The 19014-nt window shown below is 41.4% G+C and overlaps 1 protein-coding gene across 3 annotated transcripts in view; it reads left to right on the top strand.

Annotated features, from left to right (window-relative positions):
• Positions 1-19014, top strand: part of EI24 (EI24 autophagy associated transmembrane protein) — a 36982-nt gene that overhangs the window by 7353 nt on the left and 10615 nt on the right. For 2 of the 3 annotated variants that reach the window (XM_084611866.1, XM_084611867.1), the window contains exons 2-5: positions 7781-7928; positions 10349-10494; positions 15789-15849; positions 16788-16854. In XM_084611866.1, coding sequence (XP_084467992.1) covers positions 7887-7928; positions 10349-10494; positions 15789-15849; positions 16788-16854 — 316 coding nt within the window. In that variant the 5' untranslated portion in view covers positions 7781-7886. Of the gene's footprint in view, positions 1-1854; positions 1958-7780; positions 7929-10348; positions 10495-15788; positions 15850-16787; positions 16855-19014 lie in introns of all 3 variants that reach the window. The other variant, XM_084611868.1, reaches the window with a different exon arrangement.

Below are 19014 nucleotides of genomic sequence, written 5' to 3'. Positions count from 1 at the left end.
GTGCTGAACTGGCTAAATCCAGCAGGCGCAGCTGCTTTGTAGGGAGTCAGGTAGCCCGAGATGGCCCTTTCTAAGAACATTTGTTAGGGAACTGACTTCGCTTAATGATCGTGACTGGAACTGGAAACATGCCACTTGCTGAGGAGGTGTTCAGCTGGTGCCAGAAGGTGAAGAGAAGAACTCTGCTCTTCCAGCACAGCCATCATCCCTTTTATTCCTGGACATTTATTCAGCCCAGAATTTTTCCCACTTAAATTCTGTTAGACTTTATTCATGGACTTCTCTCTTAACTGGGACGATTCTGTCCTTTGGCCCATCCCAGTCAAGGGGCTTCTGCTGTTTATTGGCTTAATTGCATAAAAAACCACTTTCATTTGTAACTATAAATGTGATTCATGTCCTTATCTGACACAGATCCATTAGTATCGTGGTTTTCTACCTGTGGTGTGTGAACCCCTGGGGGTCCACAGACTGTGTCTAAAGTGTCCGCAAAAGGTTGTCGTTACCATAGAACAGTGGTTTTCAACCCATGGTCCACAGAAGTCTGGGGGTCTGCAGAGTGTCTGCAAATGAAAAAAGGTTGGAAACCACTGCGTTAGTATAATCATTGACTTCACTATGGCCATGTCTGTGCGACTGCAGTATCGCTATAGTGCTGTATCTATGCCACTGTAACTCCATAGTGTAGACACAAGACTACAGAAATGGAAGGAGTATTTCCATCGCTGCAGGAATTCCACCTCCCGAGCTTACAGGAACTCGGTCAATGAAGCATTCTTTCATCGGCTGCTTAAAACCTAGGTTGGCATAGCTATATCACTCAAGGGTGTGGATTTTTCACACCCCCTGGGTGATGTAGCTATTTTGAACTATGTTTTAAATGTAGACCAGGCAGAGTGAAATAAGAATGTGCAGAATGGGGCTCTGCAGAGTCTCCGGAGTGCATCCATGTGGATTTGATTGCAAAATTAGGGCCCAATTTTGGGGTTACAGCTTAAAAATCTGTGCTAAAGCTTTGCATTGTAAAGAAACCACAGTAATGAAATATAATTTGCATATTGATCAGCGTGGATTTGATTTCAATCAAATTGATTTAAATCATGATTTAAATCACTAGTCAGGAAGACTTGATTTAATCATGGATTTCTACATAAAAGTGACAGGTTTTAGAGCGGTAGCCGTGATAGTTATTTTTACATAAAAGTGCATTCTTGTTGGTTGTTATGACCTTAATACATATTCTTCACAACTCAGAGATAGATATAAGTTTCATTTTTAGAAGGTACACACTATATATTTTTTAAGTGATTTATTTTGAAAACTTTTCAGATTAGTTTTACAGCTGTATCAGAAAATGAATGATGGTTTGGTTATTTCATTTACCAAAGGTAATTGAAGCAGATATTTATGAAGTCATTGGGAGGTGAACTAGCTCCAATTCAACAGGTTAATCATTAATATTTGGAGGATTTTCTTGTCAGGCTGTATTAGGAGGAGAACATCACCAGACAGACATTTAAATTGTTTTATTTAACTAAAAAAACGTTATGTATTCTGGATTTTTTTTCTTCAACAGCAAACATATCATATATTAACAAAACAAGCATATGAATTTTTGAATTTAAACATTCAAGTTTTTTAAAATCAGGTTTGTTTCTGTTAAAATTGTTTTTAACTAAAATAGTTAAATGAAATTCAAAACAAAACAAAACAAAAATTAAATTGACGATGTCAGCCAGATCAACCTGAGAAACTTAAAATATTGGCTTCTGCAGCTAAATCAGTCGTCTTCACCTTCATTTTCCTGTTTGTTCATAATCTGGGAAAGAAAAACCAGCTTTCCTGCTATTTCAGGTCCCAAACGAGTTCTCAGTTTGGAATGAAGTAGTCCAAAGGAAGAAAATATTCTCTCTACACTCTACTGTTCTCTCTACAGAAGAAGCTACTGCTGTTAAAAGTAAGATTATCACTTCAACAGTCTCTGAATCCAAGTGCTTAAGTGACTTCCACCAGTTCACTGGTGTGATTTTCTTTAAAACATCATCAGCGAACATATATTTCTTGAATGTTCTTATTCGCAAACTGGGTCTCTTTTATGGCCTGCTGCCATTATAGGTTTTCCCTTCTAGTGAGAGAATGGTATGATAGATCTCAAATCAATGAAGGCTACACTCAGAAAGACCTCAAGACTTCTGGAATATGCTGCTCAAACAGTTTCACTTTTGTTTCTACTACCTATCCCTCCCTTCTCGCATTTATCTCCTTGTCCAGATCTATTCCGCCCCCAACAACCTTCTATTCATTGAACTTTTTGAAACTTTGCACTTTTAGAGAGAGGTAAGGCACTGACTCTGTGTACACAGATTTGCAGAGGGACAGTAGGGTTGAGGTTTGTTATTTCTCACCTGTATATATTATTTAAAAACATTTTTGCTGTTTACAAGCATGTTATCTCTGGAGACACAAATCCACAGTTTGAGAACTGCAAAACTAAGCATCTCTGATGGTATCTTCTATCTAGACTGAGCACTGGGTCCCTTTGGGTAGATAGAAATATTAACCTAAATTATCTATACGGAAGCCCCTGGAGCCCCATAAGATTGGGTCCCTAATCCATGAACTATTGGAACTCATTTACAAAACTTTTCTTAAACATTACATGAATATATTGTCTCATATTATAGAATTACAATTTATAATCCCTATTCCATGATGAGATATCTTTGAGCTATAATGTATCTTAATTAAAACTATCTTTAGATAGGTTTTTCCCTCAAAAAGCAATTTATCAAAAAAAATCCAAATTTTATTTATTTTTTTTAAAAATCATTGATTTTTATCCACCCTGAAATTGATTAATTTAGAAGGGCACTGTGATGGGGTGGATTAGCCTCCCACTATGGAATGGGAATACAGGAACAACTCTGGGCCCAAGAAGCCCTTCCCCGGTGGGCCTGCTGGGCATGCTCCAGTCGGAGGAGGGGTTTAAAAAGAGGCAGTGCAGTGGGGCAGGGAGCAGAGGGAGGTGGACCTGTTCTCACAGCTTGGAGGGACTACACCTGGAGGATGCATCATCAGGAGGGACGCTGCATCCGGTGGCTCCCATTGCACAGGATAACCGAAAGCCTTGATGTGCCTTGAGGAGGAACAAATTGGTAGAAAGAGACCCAAAGAAGTGTGTTAGCTAGATTGCAGGTAGTGAACAGCATCCTTACAGTACTCAAGAGGGCCCTGAGTCAGAAGCGGTGGAGTGCCCAGGCCCAGGTTCCCTCTCCCTCTGGCTGCTGCTTCAGACTGTAACCCCTAGGCCGGTGGGAGACATGTTCTAGCTGCTGAGGGGTGGGGGCTTGCCCAACCATTGGCACTTTAAAAAAAAAAAAAAATTACAAGTCTTCCTGAACATTTTTTACACAGAAGGTTGCGATCACTGAAAGAGATTAGAGAAAACACTTTTTCCTCTCCCTTTGTCAGTTTGATGATTGTGTGCATTGTAAACTTTTCTGTCTCCTCTGTTTGTATGAATCTTTCATACAGCAAGATCGGGGGGGGGGCAAGATTTTTAAAAATAGAAAAATGTAACTTCAAACCCACAGAAATTGTCAGCGTCAGCTGTGGGATCAAAAACTACTTAGAATTTGTAAAAGATTGATTTCAAGTTGACTGTCCATTTGTGAGTTAACTTAGGGCTCACAAAATTGAGGGACTAATAACATGGGTTTAGAGGTAGTCACCAGCCAGGCTGGTTCTGTGCAGGGTTACTTTATATAGTTCTGCCTCTGAACGTCTATCCCGCCTGCGGCACCCTCTGCTATTCCAGATCTGGACTCTGAGGAGAGTTTACTAGTCATTTTGAACTGTGTTCTGGTTCTTGTGATGAGGACAAATGTGTTGAAGCATTTAGGTAGTGATCCACATGCTGGACAAATGCTTTTTTGACACTTTAAGAGAAGCTGAAGGATCAAAATTTGATGGCGAAATGCTAAAAGCACAGAAGTTGTGAGACCCTACAATAATAATAGGTATCCTTTTATGTTGTGCTTTTCATCTGTAGATTTCAAAATTCTTTACAAAGAAGGTTGTTATTGTCCCCATGTTACATGTGATGCAGAGAGGATGAAGATTACACAGCTGGATAGTGACAGAGCTGGGAATAGAACCCAGGTCCTTTGACTCCCAATCCAGGCAGTCCACTGGGCCACACATCCCTTATAATAAACTAGTGATAGCATAGGACTTGCAGGGAGAATATTTTTAGTATAGAAACATGCTTTTGATTTGAGCTTTTTGTGGGTTATCATAAACCACTTTCTGTGGACACATGCACATAGACACTAGAGTCATCTGCTGATCACCATCCTGAGCCTACGGCTGGAGGCAGAAGGCTCGTCTCAAAATTGCAACACTAGTGATTCTTTCGCCATGGAAGGCCAATGTAGGACTGTAAACAATATGGGTTTCTATTTGACATAGGTCAGAAATCCAGTGTGTTTCCTTTTTAGAAATTGAGTGGGAAAATCTCATAGAGGAAGATTTCACTGGATACATGTATGGAATAAAATGTGTCTGACATACTTTCCCTTTAACTTGTGCGTGTGTATACTACTGGAGGAAGAAATGGAGAGAGAGCTCTTTTCAAATTGTGAAAATGTTTGACTCCCAAATTACTTGGTAATTTCTGCCTTACTGACTCTTAAGTGTTTCATAACTGTTCTTTCATCCTGCATGCTCATTCTGAGATCTCTTGTTTTTATACTGGGCTGTTTCACAGATGAAGTATTCTTTTTAGATGTCTATGTCCAGTTAAATGTTTAATACTAGCAGACATCATCCTCTTTGCTTAGGTTCTGGCCTACCTCTCTTAGACTCCACTCCATCTTATGGCCCATCTGTTTTGCCACCTTCTGTGCTCTTACAACAAATACCATTCCCGGGTTAGTTTTGGCCACTGAGTTTTGGTGTTTTGAGATAAGGACACACCCAAAGGGCCTTGCTTTGATCAGCACAATGTCTGATTTGAATACAGTAGATATAAAACTGCAAAACAGAATGTGTATGAAGGTCAAGGTTTAGATCATTGACTGACGTCAGTGTCTGCTGAAGAAGGCTGTTGCTTATTGATACTAATCCTGAAACTGGGTATTTATAACTCTTCAGTTATTGTAGAAATTAAATGATTCACTTTTATGGCTATACATTTGTATGCTCCTGCAGGAAGAAGAACGTGAAAAGTTGTGCATCATGCTGGAATAGGTTGACAAATTGTTGTTTAGTTGCCAGTAGTGTTCTGTAAAACACAACTGTACCAAGGAATTTACAGTCTGTCTCAAACAGAGTTTTTGGAGAATAATTGTAGTACTCAGATTTGTCCACAGATTCAGAATATCTTAATATTTAGAGTTAAAATGTTCAGCAGTTAAATAGATAACAATGTTGACATTTAACTTATCACTATTAGACTTCAGATCTGCTATTTTAGACTGTCTGCAGACATTGTGTTAGTTGTGTATGTGAAGTGTTTTGTTCCTAACCAGAAGGGTTTTGTTCCTAACCAGAAAAAACTTAAAAGCTTCAATTCTAGAGAAACCGATGAAGCCAGGATGGCATTGCAGCCAGTACTAGCCCTTTGCAACTCCGTAACACTAATAAGTTGTCACTTAGGATTATTTTTGTCAAAATACCATAGAACCATACCAGTTAGTCTTGAAAATCAATAAATCTGCTTTCTTTAAAAGAAGCAAAACATAAAAAATTCGCAACACATCTCAGCTAAAATATAACAGTAAAGACTATGATGTGGTGACCTCTTGTATTACGAAGTTACAGAATACACGAAAGAATATTTAAAGTAAGGCTAAGTCTTACTGGTGCAAGCTCCTCTTTACAATGGTGCAGCACACGCATGTTGGGTTTTGTTATGGTGTAGCTACATCAATGTACACGAGTGACAGTGCACAAATCCCTAATGTAGTCAAAGCCCTAAGTCACTTTGTCTGTCTCCTCTGGTGTGCCCTTTACCTCGTGCAGTGCTTATTTCTTTGAAGTAGACTACACTAGGTCTTTCTGTGTAAAGGGTCCTTAGCTCTGGAGCAAGGAGAAGCTTGTATTTCCAAAACATTTGCAAAACAAGTCATGAACCTAATTTGAACTCTGCTTGTCAAATGCATCCCCTGTTCTGACCTGGGTTTTGTCCCGCTGTTTCACTGTTCGCCTCGGCCTGAATACTTTCTCATCTGTCATTGCATACGGTTTCTTGTTTAGGGGCTTGTTAATCTTCATATAACTTTCCTTTTTGCCACTTTGGAGATGCATATAGGAAATCTAGGAGTTTTGATGTACTGAGGTCCATGGTCATTCTTCTCTCTTGTGGGAGTGGTTTCAGAGTCTAAGACCTTCTCTTGTGAAAGATTTGTCTCCCCACTCATGCATTTTTCCCTATTGTTCAACAGTTTTGTTCTTCAGCTGGGACCATACCTAGGGCTGCAGATTTTTTATGGCATTTTTTATTAAAAAAGATGGAGCAATCACAGTTAATTTAGTAAAAGTCATAGCTTTTGTGATTTGTGATTTTTTTTTTAAAGCAGTACAAATGAAATTCAGCTGTGTCTCATTAAGATGATAGGCCAGCATCCTTCTTCACTGCTGTCACTGCCCTCAGCAGTACCTTCCACCCCGGCACCACAACCCTAATCCCACTATAGTGAGGAGGGGAGGCCATTGGTTTGGGGGCCCTCCCTCAGTGGTGGCTCCTGTCCCACATGGCTGGGCCTGTGGGTTGAGAGCGAGCCTATCCTGTGATCACCCTGGGCATGGGCAGCAGCGGCTCCTGTGTCCCAGGCATTGTGACCTGGCACATCGGCTCATAGCTCTGCTCAGGTTTGGCTTGGCCACCCCGGGGCAGCAGGCTAAATTTGAGTGAATGGCATTGCGACCTGAGAAAAAGGTCACAGTGCCATTCACTCAAATTTGGCCTGGCCACTGCTCTGTCATTATAGAAGGGTGCTGCGATCCCATGCGCCAGGTTGCAATGCCTGGAGTAGGGAGCTGGGCCCAACCCCGTGGGTCTCAGGAACTGCAGCTTGGGGTGAGTGTAGGGTGAGCTAGCTCTCCAACACCCCCACCCAACCTGGTTTAGAGAAGAGGTTGCTGGGGTGACCCACCTAGGACCTTCCCATATGGAAGTCATGGACAAATGGAGAAGTCATGGTATCTGTGACATTTTCACCACTGTGACAAATCTGCAACCGTAGCCACAGCTTTTAAGAAGTAATCTGTTGAATAGGTAGAAGCTAATCCCATGGAGAGCTTTGTGTATCAGGATAGATATCTTGAATTGGACAGTTGTTTGATGAGATCCATTGCAGAGAGCAGAGTACTGGGATGATGTGCTCATGGTGACTTGTGTTGTAAGCAGATAGGCAGCTGCATTTTGTACTAGCAGCTTTTTCAGGATATATGGCTTCATTCCTAGATACGGGTTGCAACAATGAAGACTGGAGTTAATGTAAAACTTTATTTCATTAGTTCAAAAGTCTGAATTTTACAACTTTCAAACCTTTGGTTACCTATGTGTTTTCCAATTGTCATGCCTTTTCTTCAGAAATGCTGCACATTAATATAGTAGTAAGTGTTAAATTATTCATGTAGCCTGGACAAATATTGCCTTCTGTTTAAAATGGTTGAGATGCTATTAAACGTACAATTCCATTACACACACCAATGCGTAAACCAGGAATTCTTTGTTTACATCTACCATGGTAATGTTTCCTTTTCTCTCTGCCAGGCTCCATCAGTTTCCCATCTCTGCATGATGACAGAGGTTTGGGCTCTTCTCTTCCCTTCTCCCTGTAGTTGATAGTTTTGGAATCAGAGGTGATGCTGGAGTAGAGATGGCAGACAGTGTGAAAACCTTCCTTCATGATCTCGTCAGGGTAAGTCTCTCAATTTGTCTTGAGCCCAGAATCTCTTCAGGATCTTTTTTTTCCCCTTGCATAAGTGGCATAGTGAGTTTATCGGCAAAATAGACTTAGAGACCAATCAATATTATAGGTCTTGAATATTCAGATTATATCCTGTTCTTTAACGCTTGGTGCCTCCCTTTCCATGTATCCAATGGTGGACTAAGAATATATCCTCTCCAGGAGTAACCTCAAGTTTCACTCCTGGTTACCTTTTTAAAAAAAATATGGAGCAGAATAGTGGTTGTGTACCTAATTTATATGTGTGGGATCACACACAAATAGCAGGATTCTAATCTCCCTCCAACTCCACTCATTGACATTCTTTTGCTCTTGAGTGTGTGGAAATAAGAGGGAGCTACTCTTGTTCAGCATGATACCACTACAGACTCACACGGCTGACCATGGTCTGGACAAACGTTGAGCCTCCACTGCACCTCCAAACATCTCTATGTGCTGCAGAGCGCCCTGCAGAATTGAGCCTTAATCACTCTGCCATCAAAGGGATCAATTATGTATTTTTTGTGATGGGAATGCTTGACTGATTACAGCTGATTTGGATGATGCTGCAACAGATGGCCCACAGGTGAAAGGCTAACTCCGACCTAGTTAAGAAGATGTTGCTTCCCCCACCCGTTTTTAAAAAAAGTTGGAAATATCTTAAGTGCTTTCTGGAGCCCTTTGTGGGTTTAACATAGGGTTTGGGTTTGGGCAACATGGAGCTGATGTTTCTTTGCAACCAGGAAGAGCAAACTGCCTTGGTTTTGTAACCAGAGGACACAATCAAGTAGTGTAAACACCAAATTTTGATTTACATTCGACCACAGATGCCTTGCATATCCTAAATGTGTGTGTAATTATATTTTATTGCCCTTATATTTTCTGCCTCCATGGATTAAAAAAGCTAACAAGATAATAGATAACTTGTATAAAGATATATCATAAATTATACTAATAACTCCCCACTCTTGGTGAGAAATTACAAATAAAGTGAACCAGTTCTTGGGAGATCCTTGAAACACTATCTTGTGGATTGATACTTCTATTGATAGCACAGCATTAAAAAACTAATAACTACGCCTCAAATGTCTGCGACAATCTCACTTATCAGCTTGTGTTACAAAACAAGGCAGTAAAGAAACCCTACTGGATTAATTCCAGCTTTATACACAAATTGGCAGGAGAAAAAGCACTTTTTGCCAGATAGGAGAAAACAGACAAGGAAAGAAATGATTCTCGGGCTTCTGAGAGAGGGGCTATAAATAATGGGAAGTCAACAAGAAATGACACCTTTAAAAAAAAAAAAAAAACTAATTACTTTCTACTGTCCCTTTTAGAGATGCCTAAAATGTGTGTGATTTAGGTCACTGGGCCACTGAAAATAGTTGGTGTAATGTATTGAACTGAACCGTGACTACAATTAACAGTGTTGGCTTCTCCTCCTGACGGAGTACTGTTGCTGGCTTTCATCCAAATTGTGGTCTGAGGGAATGATGGGAGCTGAGGGAACACAGGACAGGTGGCCAAACTGTCCCAAAGAGAACAACCTCTCCTTTCTTGGCTACTCCTTACAGCCTCGCTATTCTCCTTGGAATTCCACCTCAGAAGCTCATGACTTTTGTGTCTCCTTCTGCCATTGATCTCGCCACAGGTGCTCTCTGTTGCCGCTTCTGAGCATGGCCAAGATGACATAAAAAAATAGAGCAACATAGCCTTTATTTTTAGCGTGTGCCAAAACTGTTGTCCGGGGAGCATTTCCCCCACTTCCTTGTTTTGTTATCCTGCTGCTGTGACAGTTATCCCACTACTGTTATCGTCATTAATTATCTGTCTACACTAGACTGTGAGCTCCTTGAGGCTGGGACCTTGTCTTTTAAAATGCCATGCACACCTGCAGTTTTATATATAAGCCTCTCAGACCCACCTAAACTGAGATTTTCATTGAAAGGGAAACCACTGCACAATTTAGTACCCCTGAAATGTAGGTCTTGTTTAAAATGTTTTTGTTGAAAGGCCAATATTAATAGAAATGTTGACATAAAATTAAAAACAAATGCAAGGGAAACTGTTTTATAATTCGTACCTTCCTCTGCACAGGTTGTAGCCCAAAGACAGAAGTTTAGGCCAGTGCATGCACCAGAAAGTGAAACTGCCCAGGCTGGTTTTTACTGTCCCTAGCTGACTGAAGTGTGCAAAAGTAAACTGATGCAATGATCATAATGAAGAGATTTGTAAAATTCTTTCCGTTTCTATCATATAGTGGATTGCAGATAATATATGTAATTTTTATGAACATGATTTTTCTATTGATATATATATTCTATCTATATAACTTTTACTTTGACTGCCCAAAGTATGTTGGGTTCAGGTGTCCTGTTTCCTTGTGTCTGCAGGGAATTAAGGACTCCATCTGGGGGATCTGCACAATCTCCAAGCTGGATGCCCGGATCCAACAGAAAAGAGAAGAGCAGAGAAAAAGGAGAGCAAGCAGCGTGCTTGCCCAGCGGAGAGCTCAGAGTGAGGAGAGGAAGCTGGAGAAGTGAGTAAAGGAGCTTAAGTGTTAAAGACTTAACAAATTTGTTTGTGCCTTCTCAACCTACCATCTCCTAGGACAGGGAAGACAGAGAATTATTTGTAAGCACAATGGTTCTGACTAGGACTATGGAGGTCCTAAATAACTGGGAAAACAGAAAGTCACACTGAATTGGGAATAATCTGCAAGAACATTTGTTCACATATATAATATTTCAGAGTAGTCCAGATAGGGAATTTGAGGTGAGTGGAGATTTGACATTTAGACTGCTATTTCCCTCTGCACATGTGAGGATTTCCATGCTTACCCCTCCATGCATTGGGATGAAAATATGCCCCTTAATAGTAGGAACCTACTGACTGAAGGTCCATGGGGTCAGAATCTCTCTGAAATACTTTGCAATTAAAACTGGATTCATGAGCCAACTGTCATTGAAACAGAAAGGTAACAAACATAAAATGGATTAAAGGAGATACACTTTTTACATAAGGCACCTGTGGCAGTGACTTCCACGAGATATTCAGGCCAAGAGCTTAGAAAGATTCAAAAATTGTGTATGGTTAATGGGAGAGGACTAAAAAATAGAGTTATAAACCCTCATGCATCAAGACATAAGCCAACTCAGAACACGGATTTTTACATATCCCTCTGAAGCATCTGGTACTGGCCACTGCTGGAGAAAGGACACTGACCTGGTGGGTAATTAGTGCCACTGATCCAGTGCCTGTATTCTGTGACTGTCTTACAGAAGAGATATTGTATGCAGCGCTGGCAGTTGTGGGATTTGGGAGTAAGCTTTCCACATACAGTTCTGCCATCACACTTCAGAAATTTGCAGGGCTCTCTTAGTCCTGGCCTGGGCATCCAAAACAACTGTTGTTTCACAGTCATACCGTGTTCTTCAGTGATGTGGAAGAAACATCCACTAAGGACTAGGAAGAGATCCTCAAATTTATTGCCACTTGTGACCAAAACAGGATTTCTACCTTGGGTGTCTAGTCTCCAGATTACGGTAGCACTTGTTCTGGCTTCTCTGGTGAGGGTTAGGTTTATTTTTGTACCTAAGGCATGGATTCAACCTCTTTGTTAAATGAGTTAATTTGAGTTAATTTTTACTTTATAAAAAGTCAGTCTTTTAAGAAATAGCACCATATGCCTGTCTTTTTGTTGTTGTTGCCCTGAATGATTTTAGTTTAATAAGGCAACTCTTCAGACTTTCCAGACAGTTAATGTACTGAAATCTCATGGATTAGCTGCATTTGAATAATTATTTTAGGATTAATGGTCATATTTTACTATTATTCTTCATAATAAACTTTCTACAGCAGAGACTGATGAATAAAGTTCTACAGAGGTTCCCATAGAACTGCCCTCTTTCAAAAAGGCCACTGCCTTCCAGATTTCCCCAAGAGAGATAAGGGAAGAGGATGGCCCCAGAGAACATAGAGCACCAAAGAACCTTAACTCTGCTCTGTGGTGATAGCATAGACTCAGAGCTATAGGGTTAAAAGGGACCACAAGGGTCATCTAGTTAAAGTTTTAAATATTGAACGTGTCTTTAAAAATCAGTTTAATGTAACCTGGGACTGCAGATACATCATCATCACTCCTATAACCCCACTGGTCACTGGGGCACCATCATTGATAAACAATCAACCAATTGTCTCCACCCCTGACGATTGCGTGTCAGTGCTTGAGTCTCCGCAAAGTCCATTCCTGTCTGCTCTTTTATGTCGTCAATCCATCTCTTCTTCTGTCTACGTCTTCTTCTCTTCCCCGTACTGTTCCTTGGAGGATGATCTTGGATAGGCCAGATGATCTTGTTACATTGCTGTACCACTTCAGCTTGCGCTTCTTCATGGTCGTCCGGAGGTCTTCATATGACCCAGCGCACTGGGTGATGACGTTGCGGACCTCTTCGTTAGTGACGTGGTCAAAGTAGGAGATGCCCGGGATTTTATGAAAGTATCTTATCTCTACTACCTGTACTTTCCATTCAAGTTCTGCCGTAAGGGTCCATGTCTCGCACACAGAAAAATGGAAATGACTAGCGCGTGCAGCCGTTTCAGTTTGGATTCCAGGGAGATGTTCTTGTTCCTCCAAATAGGCTTTAGCTTTGCCACTGTTGCTGTTGTTTGCACAGTTCTTGCCAGAATTTCTGCCTTTAATTCTTCATCAGTGATGATTGTCCCCAAATAGTTGAGCTGTTTCACTGTCTCGAGTTCTTGTCCACTGACAATGATATGTGATCTGATCCCATTTGTCATCAGCTTGGTTTTCTCTGCACTGATTTCCGTGCCGTATTTTGCGGAGGTTTCATCCAGTCATTTCACAAGGTTGGCAAGTTCATCTTTGCTACCTGCCAGGCCGTCAATGTCATCAGCGAACCGAAGGTTTGAGATTGTTTGCCCCCCAATGCTGACTATGCATATGTGATCTTCTAGGGCATCAGTCATTATGCACTCCAAGTAGATGTTGAACAGTATGGGCGAAAGAAGGCAGCCTTGCTGGACTCCAGCTGTGGTGCGAAACCACTCTCCTATTGTGCCATTGACGAGAAATGCACTGCTGGCCTTGGCATACAGTTGTTTAATGGTAAGAATAAGCTTACGACCAACATTGTACTTCTTCGTGGTTGCCCAGAGAGCTTTGTGCCATACTCTGTCAAACGCCTTCTTGAAGTCAACAAAGACGTGGTAGACGTCCTGCTGGTGTTGTAAGTACTTCTCACACAGAACACGAAGGTTGAAAATCTGTTTTGTGGTACTTCTTCCAGCACATTCTTCCGCAATGATATTCTCCGCTTTGGCTTCAGTCTGTTCAATATGACTTTCAACATCACTTTGCTGGGATGGCTAATTAAGCTTATGGTCTGGTAATTTTGACACAGCTGCAGGTTGCCTTTTTTTGGCAGAGTGATGAGTAGTGACTGTGTTCACGTGGAGGGCCACTCGCCATTCTGCCAGATCTTGTTGCAGATCTTGGTGAGTACATCTATTACTATTTCTCCTCCGAATTTCATCATTTCGGCTTGGATGTTATCAATACCTGTAGCCTTTCTGCTCTTGAGTGATTTCACAGCTGTCTCCACTTCTTCATGCAGTATTGGAAAGACATCCTCCTCTGTTGAATCTGGGCTGTCTAGGACACTAGGATCTCCATTTGTCTGGTGGTTGTATAGATCAGAGCAGTAGTTTATCCACCTATTGATGATGTCCCTTTCTTCTGTAAGACTGTTCCCTTCTTTGTCTTGAATTACGTTAGCTTTGGTCCATCTTTCCTTCTTCAGATCTTTTACAACCTGGAAGGCTCGTTTGCTATTTTTATTGTATTTTAGAGCATTTGTTTTTCTATCTGTATCTCCTTGGTCTTCTTCATTCCTTTCTTGATCTTTCTGCCAATCGTTCTGTATTTATCAGCTCCCTCAGTGCTGTTCTTGTCTCTCTTGAGCTCTCTTCCAATGTCACATATTCTAGTGTTTCATTTGTGACCCAAGGTTTTGTCATCTTGTGGTGTTTCCCAAGGATGTCCATTGCAGTATCATTCATTACAGTATTGAAATGATGTTTCTACGTCTTCCTCTAGAGCAAGCAGCGGGGCAAATTTTCCGCCAGTCATTGCTTGGAATGACTCTGCAATGCTTCGGACTCCAAGTCTTTCTAAGTCAAACTTGATTCTGGTGAGGTTTGGCCTGATGATTTTTCCTTAGCCACAGCCAAAAGCATAGCATCACAAGGTCGAGATCACTTCCAATATCCACACAGTGGATGCTCTTTGTTTTAGCTCTGTTGATCCCAGAACGAAATCGGTTTTGCATCATGATGTAGTCGATCTGACTGTGAGGTAGGCCATTAGGTGCATGCCACATTGATCGTCTGGATGCTTTATGTGCTCCTAATGTGTTTGCAAGAACCAGATTGTTATAGCTGGCAAACTCCAAGAGTCTCAGTCCTCTCTCATTGGTTACTGCATCACAGAAAGGGCCACAGTAATCTCGCCAATCTGCCTGTTCGCCAGTACCCACTGTAACATTCCAATCTCCCTGTACAATCAGGATATTTTTCTTGTGTACCTTACAGATGTCTTGGCGCTGATTGTAAAAAACTTCAATTTGCTCATTGTCATAGTCTGTTGTAGGGGTGTAGACTTGTACCACTGTGATACTGAACGGTACTGCCTTAGATGGATGGAAATAAGCCGGCTGGATATTGGGCGGCCTCCAAATCCTGAATTCTTGATACCTTTATGCACAATAAATCCTACGCCGTTGACATGTTTGTCCTCTCCACTTTCCCCTGTGGGTCCGGGGACAGAATAGGCCCACTGCTCCTCCTGCATGTCGTAAGAGTCGACTAAAAGGGGGCTGCCTGGAGAAGGATGGGCTCTGCCAGGTTAGAAATTTGCCCAAGACATACCATACGATGAGCAAGTCAACCTTGTCCATATCGGATTGGTCACAGCCCAGGTTAATAATGACCATGCCATCCGTCTCCCACCAGGGCGGACATGACAAGTATACTATTGGTGTAACCCCAACAAAGAGGATCCATGGAAGAGATAACATCACCATAGTCACGTGGAATGTTAGGACATTGAGACAAATAAGGAAGTTGAAAGAACTCGTGTATGAAATGGAACAATACACCTGGCATCTCCTAGGAATCTCTGAGGTCAGATGGAAGAACTTTGGAGAGGCACTAATGGATGAAGGCCATGTACTCTTATTACAGTGGAGAGACTACAGATACAGTTATGCACTAATCATAATTGAATAGTCACTGCATGGATGTTTTAACTGTGCATTTCCATGCCTTAACATGTTTGGATTTTTGAATTGAACCTTTAACTTTGAATTTCCTGGATTTCTAATGCTTGTTTTTGGAATAACAACAACATCCTTGTAAAGTCTTTTACTCTAAATTACTGATATATAATCTCAATTTTAATTCCATTTTAAAATAGTTTCTGCTGGGAATTAACACTATGTTGAAATGGACTTTCTGATACAACAGCATTAGTTTTCTATAAGCGTTGAAAAATTAACTTGTGTGTTGCAGTGAGCATATGTCATGAGTTTGTGTGGTGAATTGTTGGAGCATTACAGTGCTGCTGATTTACCAACTGAATTCTAGTAATAGAATTTATGATTCTAGATATTTTGAAGGCACCCAGCACATTTCTTCTTTAAGTTATTGTATAAAAGTGGTTCTCAGTGACCCAGGATGCTGGGGATAATTTGCTTTGAAGAGAAGTAGCTACAGTGATACAGTCTCTCATGCATGTGTATTATTGCTCTGCAGTGAACCTCGGATAGTAAGCCGGATTTTTCAATGTTGTGCATGGAATGGAGGCGTATTCTGGGTAAGTGTAATTTTTTTTATTTCCTAACTTAAAAATTGAAGCACCAGTTTAAACCAGTGCACTGCTTCAGGGCTTTTATGGTTTCAGAGGTGATCTGTCAGGTTGGCTGCCTGGCTAAGATGGAAGGCGTTATGAATTGAGAGAAACCAGTAAGTTTCTAAGTTTTGATGTTTTATATAAAGGGGGGCCCTCCTTAAAATATATAATTGAGCTACTGTATTCCCTAAGCAGACCATTATATTAATCTGGAGTCTGTTTCTCAAGTTCCTAATGCTGCTTGTTCGCCTGCTGATCAAATGAAATCTGTAGTGCTGCTCCACTGAATCGAATAGTACATTTACTCAGGTCAGCTTTCCAATAGGTGTTAATGAGTTTGATAGGGTTTATTCATGATTGTAGTAGGCATTTTGCAGCCTAATAAATCACTTGTCTCTTTTCATCTTCCATTAGACTTTGTCCTGATGGGTGAGGAACTAACATGGAAATGTTGAAAGGAAACAATTCAATTATATATTTTGGTTGTATTTAAGTAGAGGAGCGATCTTTCAGCGCTCTGCATTGATGGATCATAGTGTTTAATGTTTAATAGATGGTAGGCAAACATTTTGCTGTTAATAGAGAATGCACAATGTCTACATGAAATATCACTTTAAATCAGTGTTTATGGATCTTTGTCACTGTAGATGAAAGTTATTGCCCCATCTGATGCAGAGGTGTTTAGGTGCCAAATATGAAACAGCATGGCAATGGCAGTACAGTCAGACAAGATGGTACTTTTAGTAGGGTTCCTGCAGGAGATGGACACGTGGAGGCAGTTGAGAGTCTCTGGAGTGATTGCAGATTGGGTTGATGGATAGAGATAAGAGTAATAGAAGTGAACATTTAAGTGTCATTAACAAAACCACTTTTATGGTTTCCTTGTTTCCTTTTTCCTTTAGCTTAGTCTCCTCTTGTTTTACCGAGTATTTATACCTGTACTTCAGTCAGTCACAGCACAGATAATTGGTAAGTACATAATTTGTTTCTGTAAAGAGTGCTAGGACATCAGCTCTCCTCAGGGTAAATAATTATCAGCATCTGTGTAGACGACTAAGGCGACACTACTGCCAAGTGCCCCTATATCCTGCCTCTCCATCCTTGAGTTATTTCCCTCTCTCAAGTCTTTAACTGAGAGCAAAATCCTTAGACGGGGTGGCCACGCTGAGCCTGAGAAGGAGCCAGAATTTACCAATGTACATTGCCAAAGAGCCACAGTGATACGTCAGCAGCCACCCATCAGCTCCCCCCTGCTCCCAGCACCTCCCACCCACCAGCACACCTGCCGATCAGAGCCTCCCGTTCCCTCCCCATCAGCTGTTCCATGGCATGCAGGAGGCTCTGGGGGTGGGAGGGGGGGAGCAAGGGCATGGCAGGCTCAGGGGAGGGGGCGGGAAGGGGTGGGGTGGGGGCAGGGCCTGTGGCAGAGCCAGGGGTTGAGCAGTGAGCACCCCGCTCCCAGGATATTGGAAAGTTGGCCCCTGTAGTTCCAGCCCCAGAGCCGAGGCCTGGACAAGGAGCCGCATAGTAACTTCTGAAGAGCCGCACGTGGCTGCCACCTCTGTCCTTAGAAATGCTGAGCATCGCAGCTCCCACTGACTTGAGTGAGGGATGTGAGGACTCAGTACAACTCAGGATTTGACCCACTCAGTGTGGGCTGTGCCCTCCTCTTCCTGTGTTTTTCATGCATTAATGCTGCCATATCCTCTTTAGTGTACTGACTCAGATGAAAATTTTTAAAACTATCTATGGGATTTGGATGCTCAGGTCCCATTAAAATTAATGAGAATTGGACATCCACATTCCTTACCTTTTTGAAAATCTCAGCCAGATTTTCTTTTTCTTGTTTTTCTGTTGTGAAAACTGACACGTAAGCCTTAAAAAGCACACTTGGACAAAGTTAAACAATGTTCCAGTGACTTGATTAGCATGGCTTGTATCAGATAGAAAGATTGATGGGCAATTCTGCTAACAGACGGGGAAACGGGGAAGACCTTTTTTTGGAATGCTGTTTTAGTATTAAGCTAGTTACATAAGAACCTCCAAACTAGGTCAGACCAAAGGTCCATCTAGCTCAGTATCCTGTCTTCTGACAGTGGCCAGGGCCAGTGCCGGTGCCCCAGAGGGAATGAACAGAACAGGGAATGATCCAGCAATCCATCCCCTGTCGCCCATTCCCAGTTATTGTTTCTCCATGTGGGAATCCTGCTGCTGTTTATAATTACTTTCATTTAAATACTGTTCAGAGTGAATTTCTCACAAGCAGTACATCCTCCTCTTTATTGGGGGTGTAGCTTCTCATAGAGTTCACAATATGTAACATAGAAAGTTACCATTAGACATGGGATGAGTTGTTTTTTAATTGGTGTATTCTCTGACCAGCCAGTAAAGTCTAAAGCTGTTAACACTTTTTATCCCAGACAATTCATTTTATATTTTGGAAGAGTCCTAATTTAAATGTTGTAAAGTGCTTTTTAAGTTAAGTGGCATGGATTGCAAATGCTATGTATTACTAATCACACTGACAGGAAAAGTCTCCACTCATTTTCATGGTCCTCATATTCTTCTTAAAACCATTGAAATTAAGCATTAATACTGAAAGCAAATGTAAAATCCAACATGTTAAAACTCAGTGCATGTGAATAGTAACATGTATTGAACTGTGGAGGTGAATGCCAGGAGGAGTTGGGGGTCTGCCTCTTAGTGTCAGTGGAAGTCTGTTTGTTAGCAATGTGATACAGTCACATTGCTTCCAGTTTTCTGTCATACGAGGAGGAGCTTCAGCATAGATCCAGGACAGCCACAGGCATGCCCAATAAGTGCTGACGTGAGGCAAACTAGAAGTAGGGCTGCCAAGCGTTTTTGGGCTTGGAGAACACTGAAAATACAGGAAAAACTGATCTTCGGTTGCTTTGTCCCTGAGTAAGTTCTTCTCCCATAACACAAACACATACAGCAAAGCTCCAACTATCTAAACAAAGAACTTTTTGGGAAGAAAGGGAGATACAGTCAGTGATATTGACTGTTTAATTTTTGGGAGGTCCTCTAGCACTACAGTGATGGACGCCATATAAGTACCTAAACAGGCAAATGTCTTACCCTTACCCTATGTCTCCTGACCTGTCTGTG

The sequence above is a fragment of the Lepidochelys olivacea genome, assembly GCF_965140295.1.
Source record: "Lepidochelys olivacea isolate rLepOli2 genome assembly, chromosome: 22".
In the NCBI taxonomy this organism is placed as follows: Eukaryota; Metazoa; Chordata; order Testudines; family Cheloniidae; genus Lepidochelys; species Lepidochelys olivacea.
This window is presented reverse-complemented; position numbering and strand designations above follow the sequence as displayed.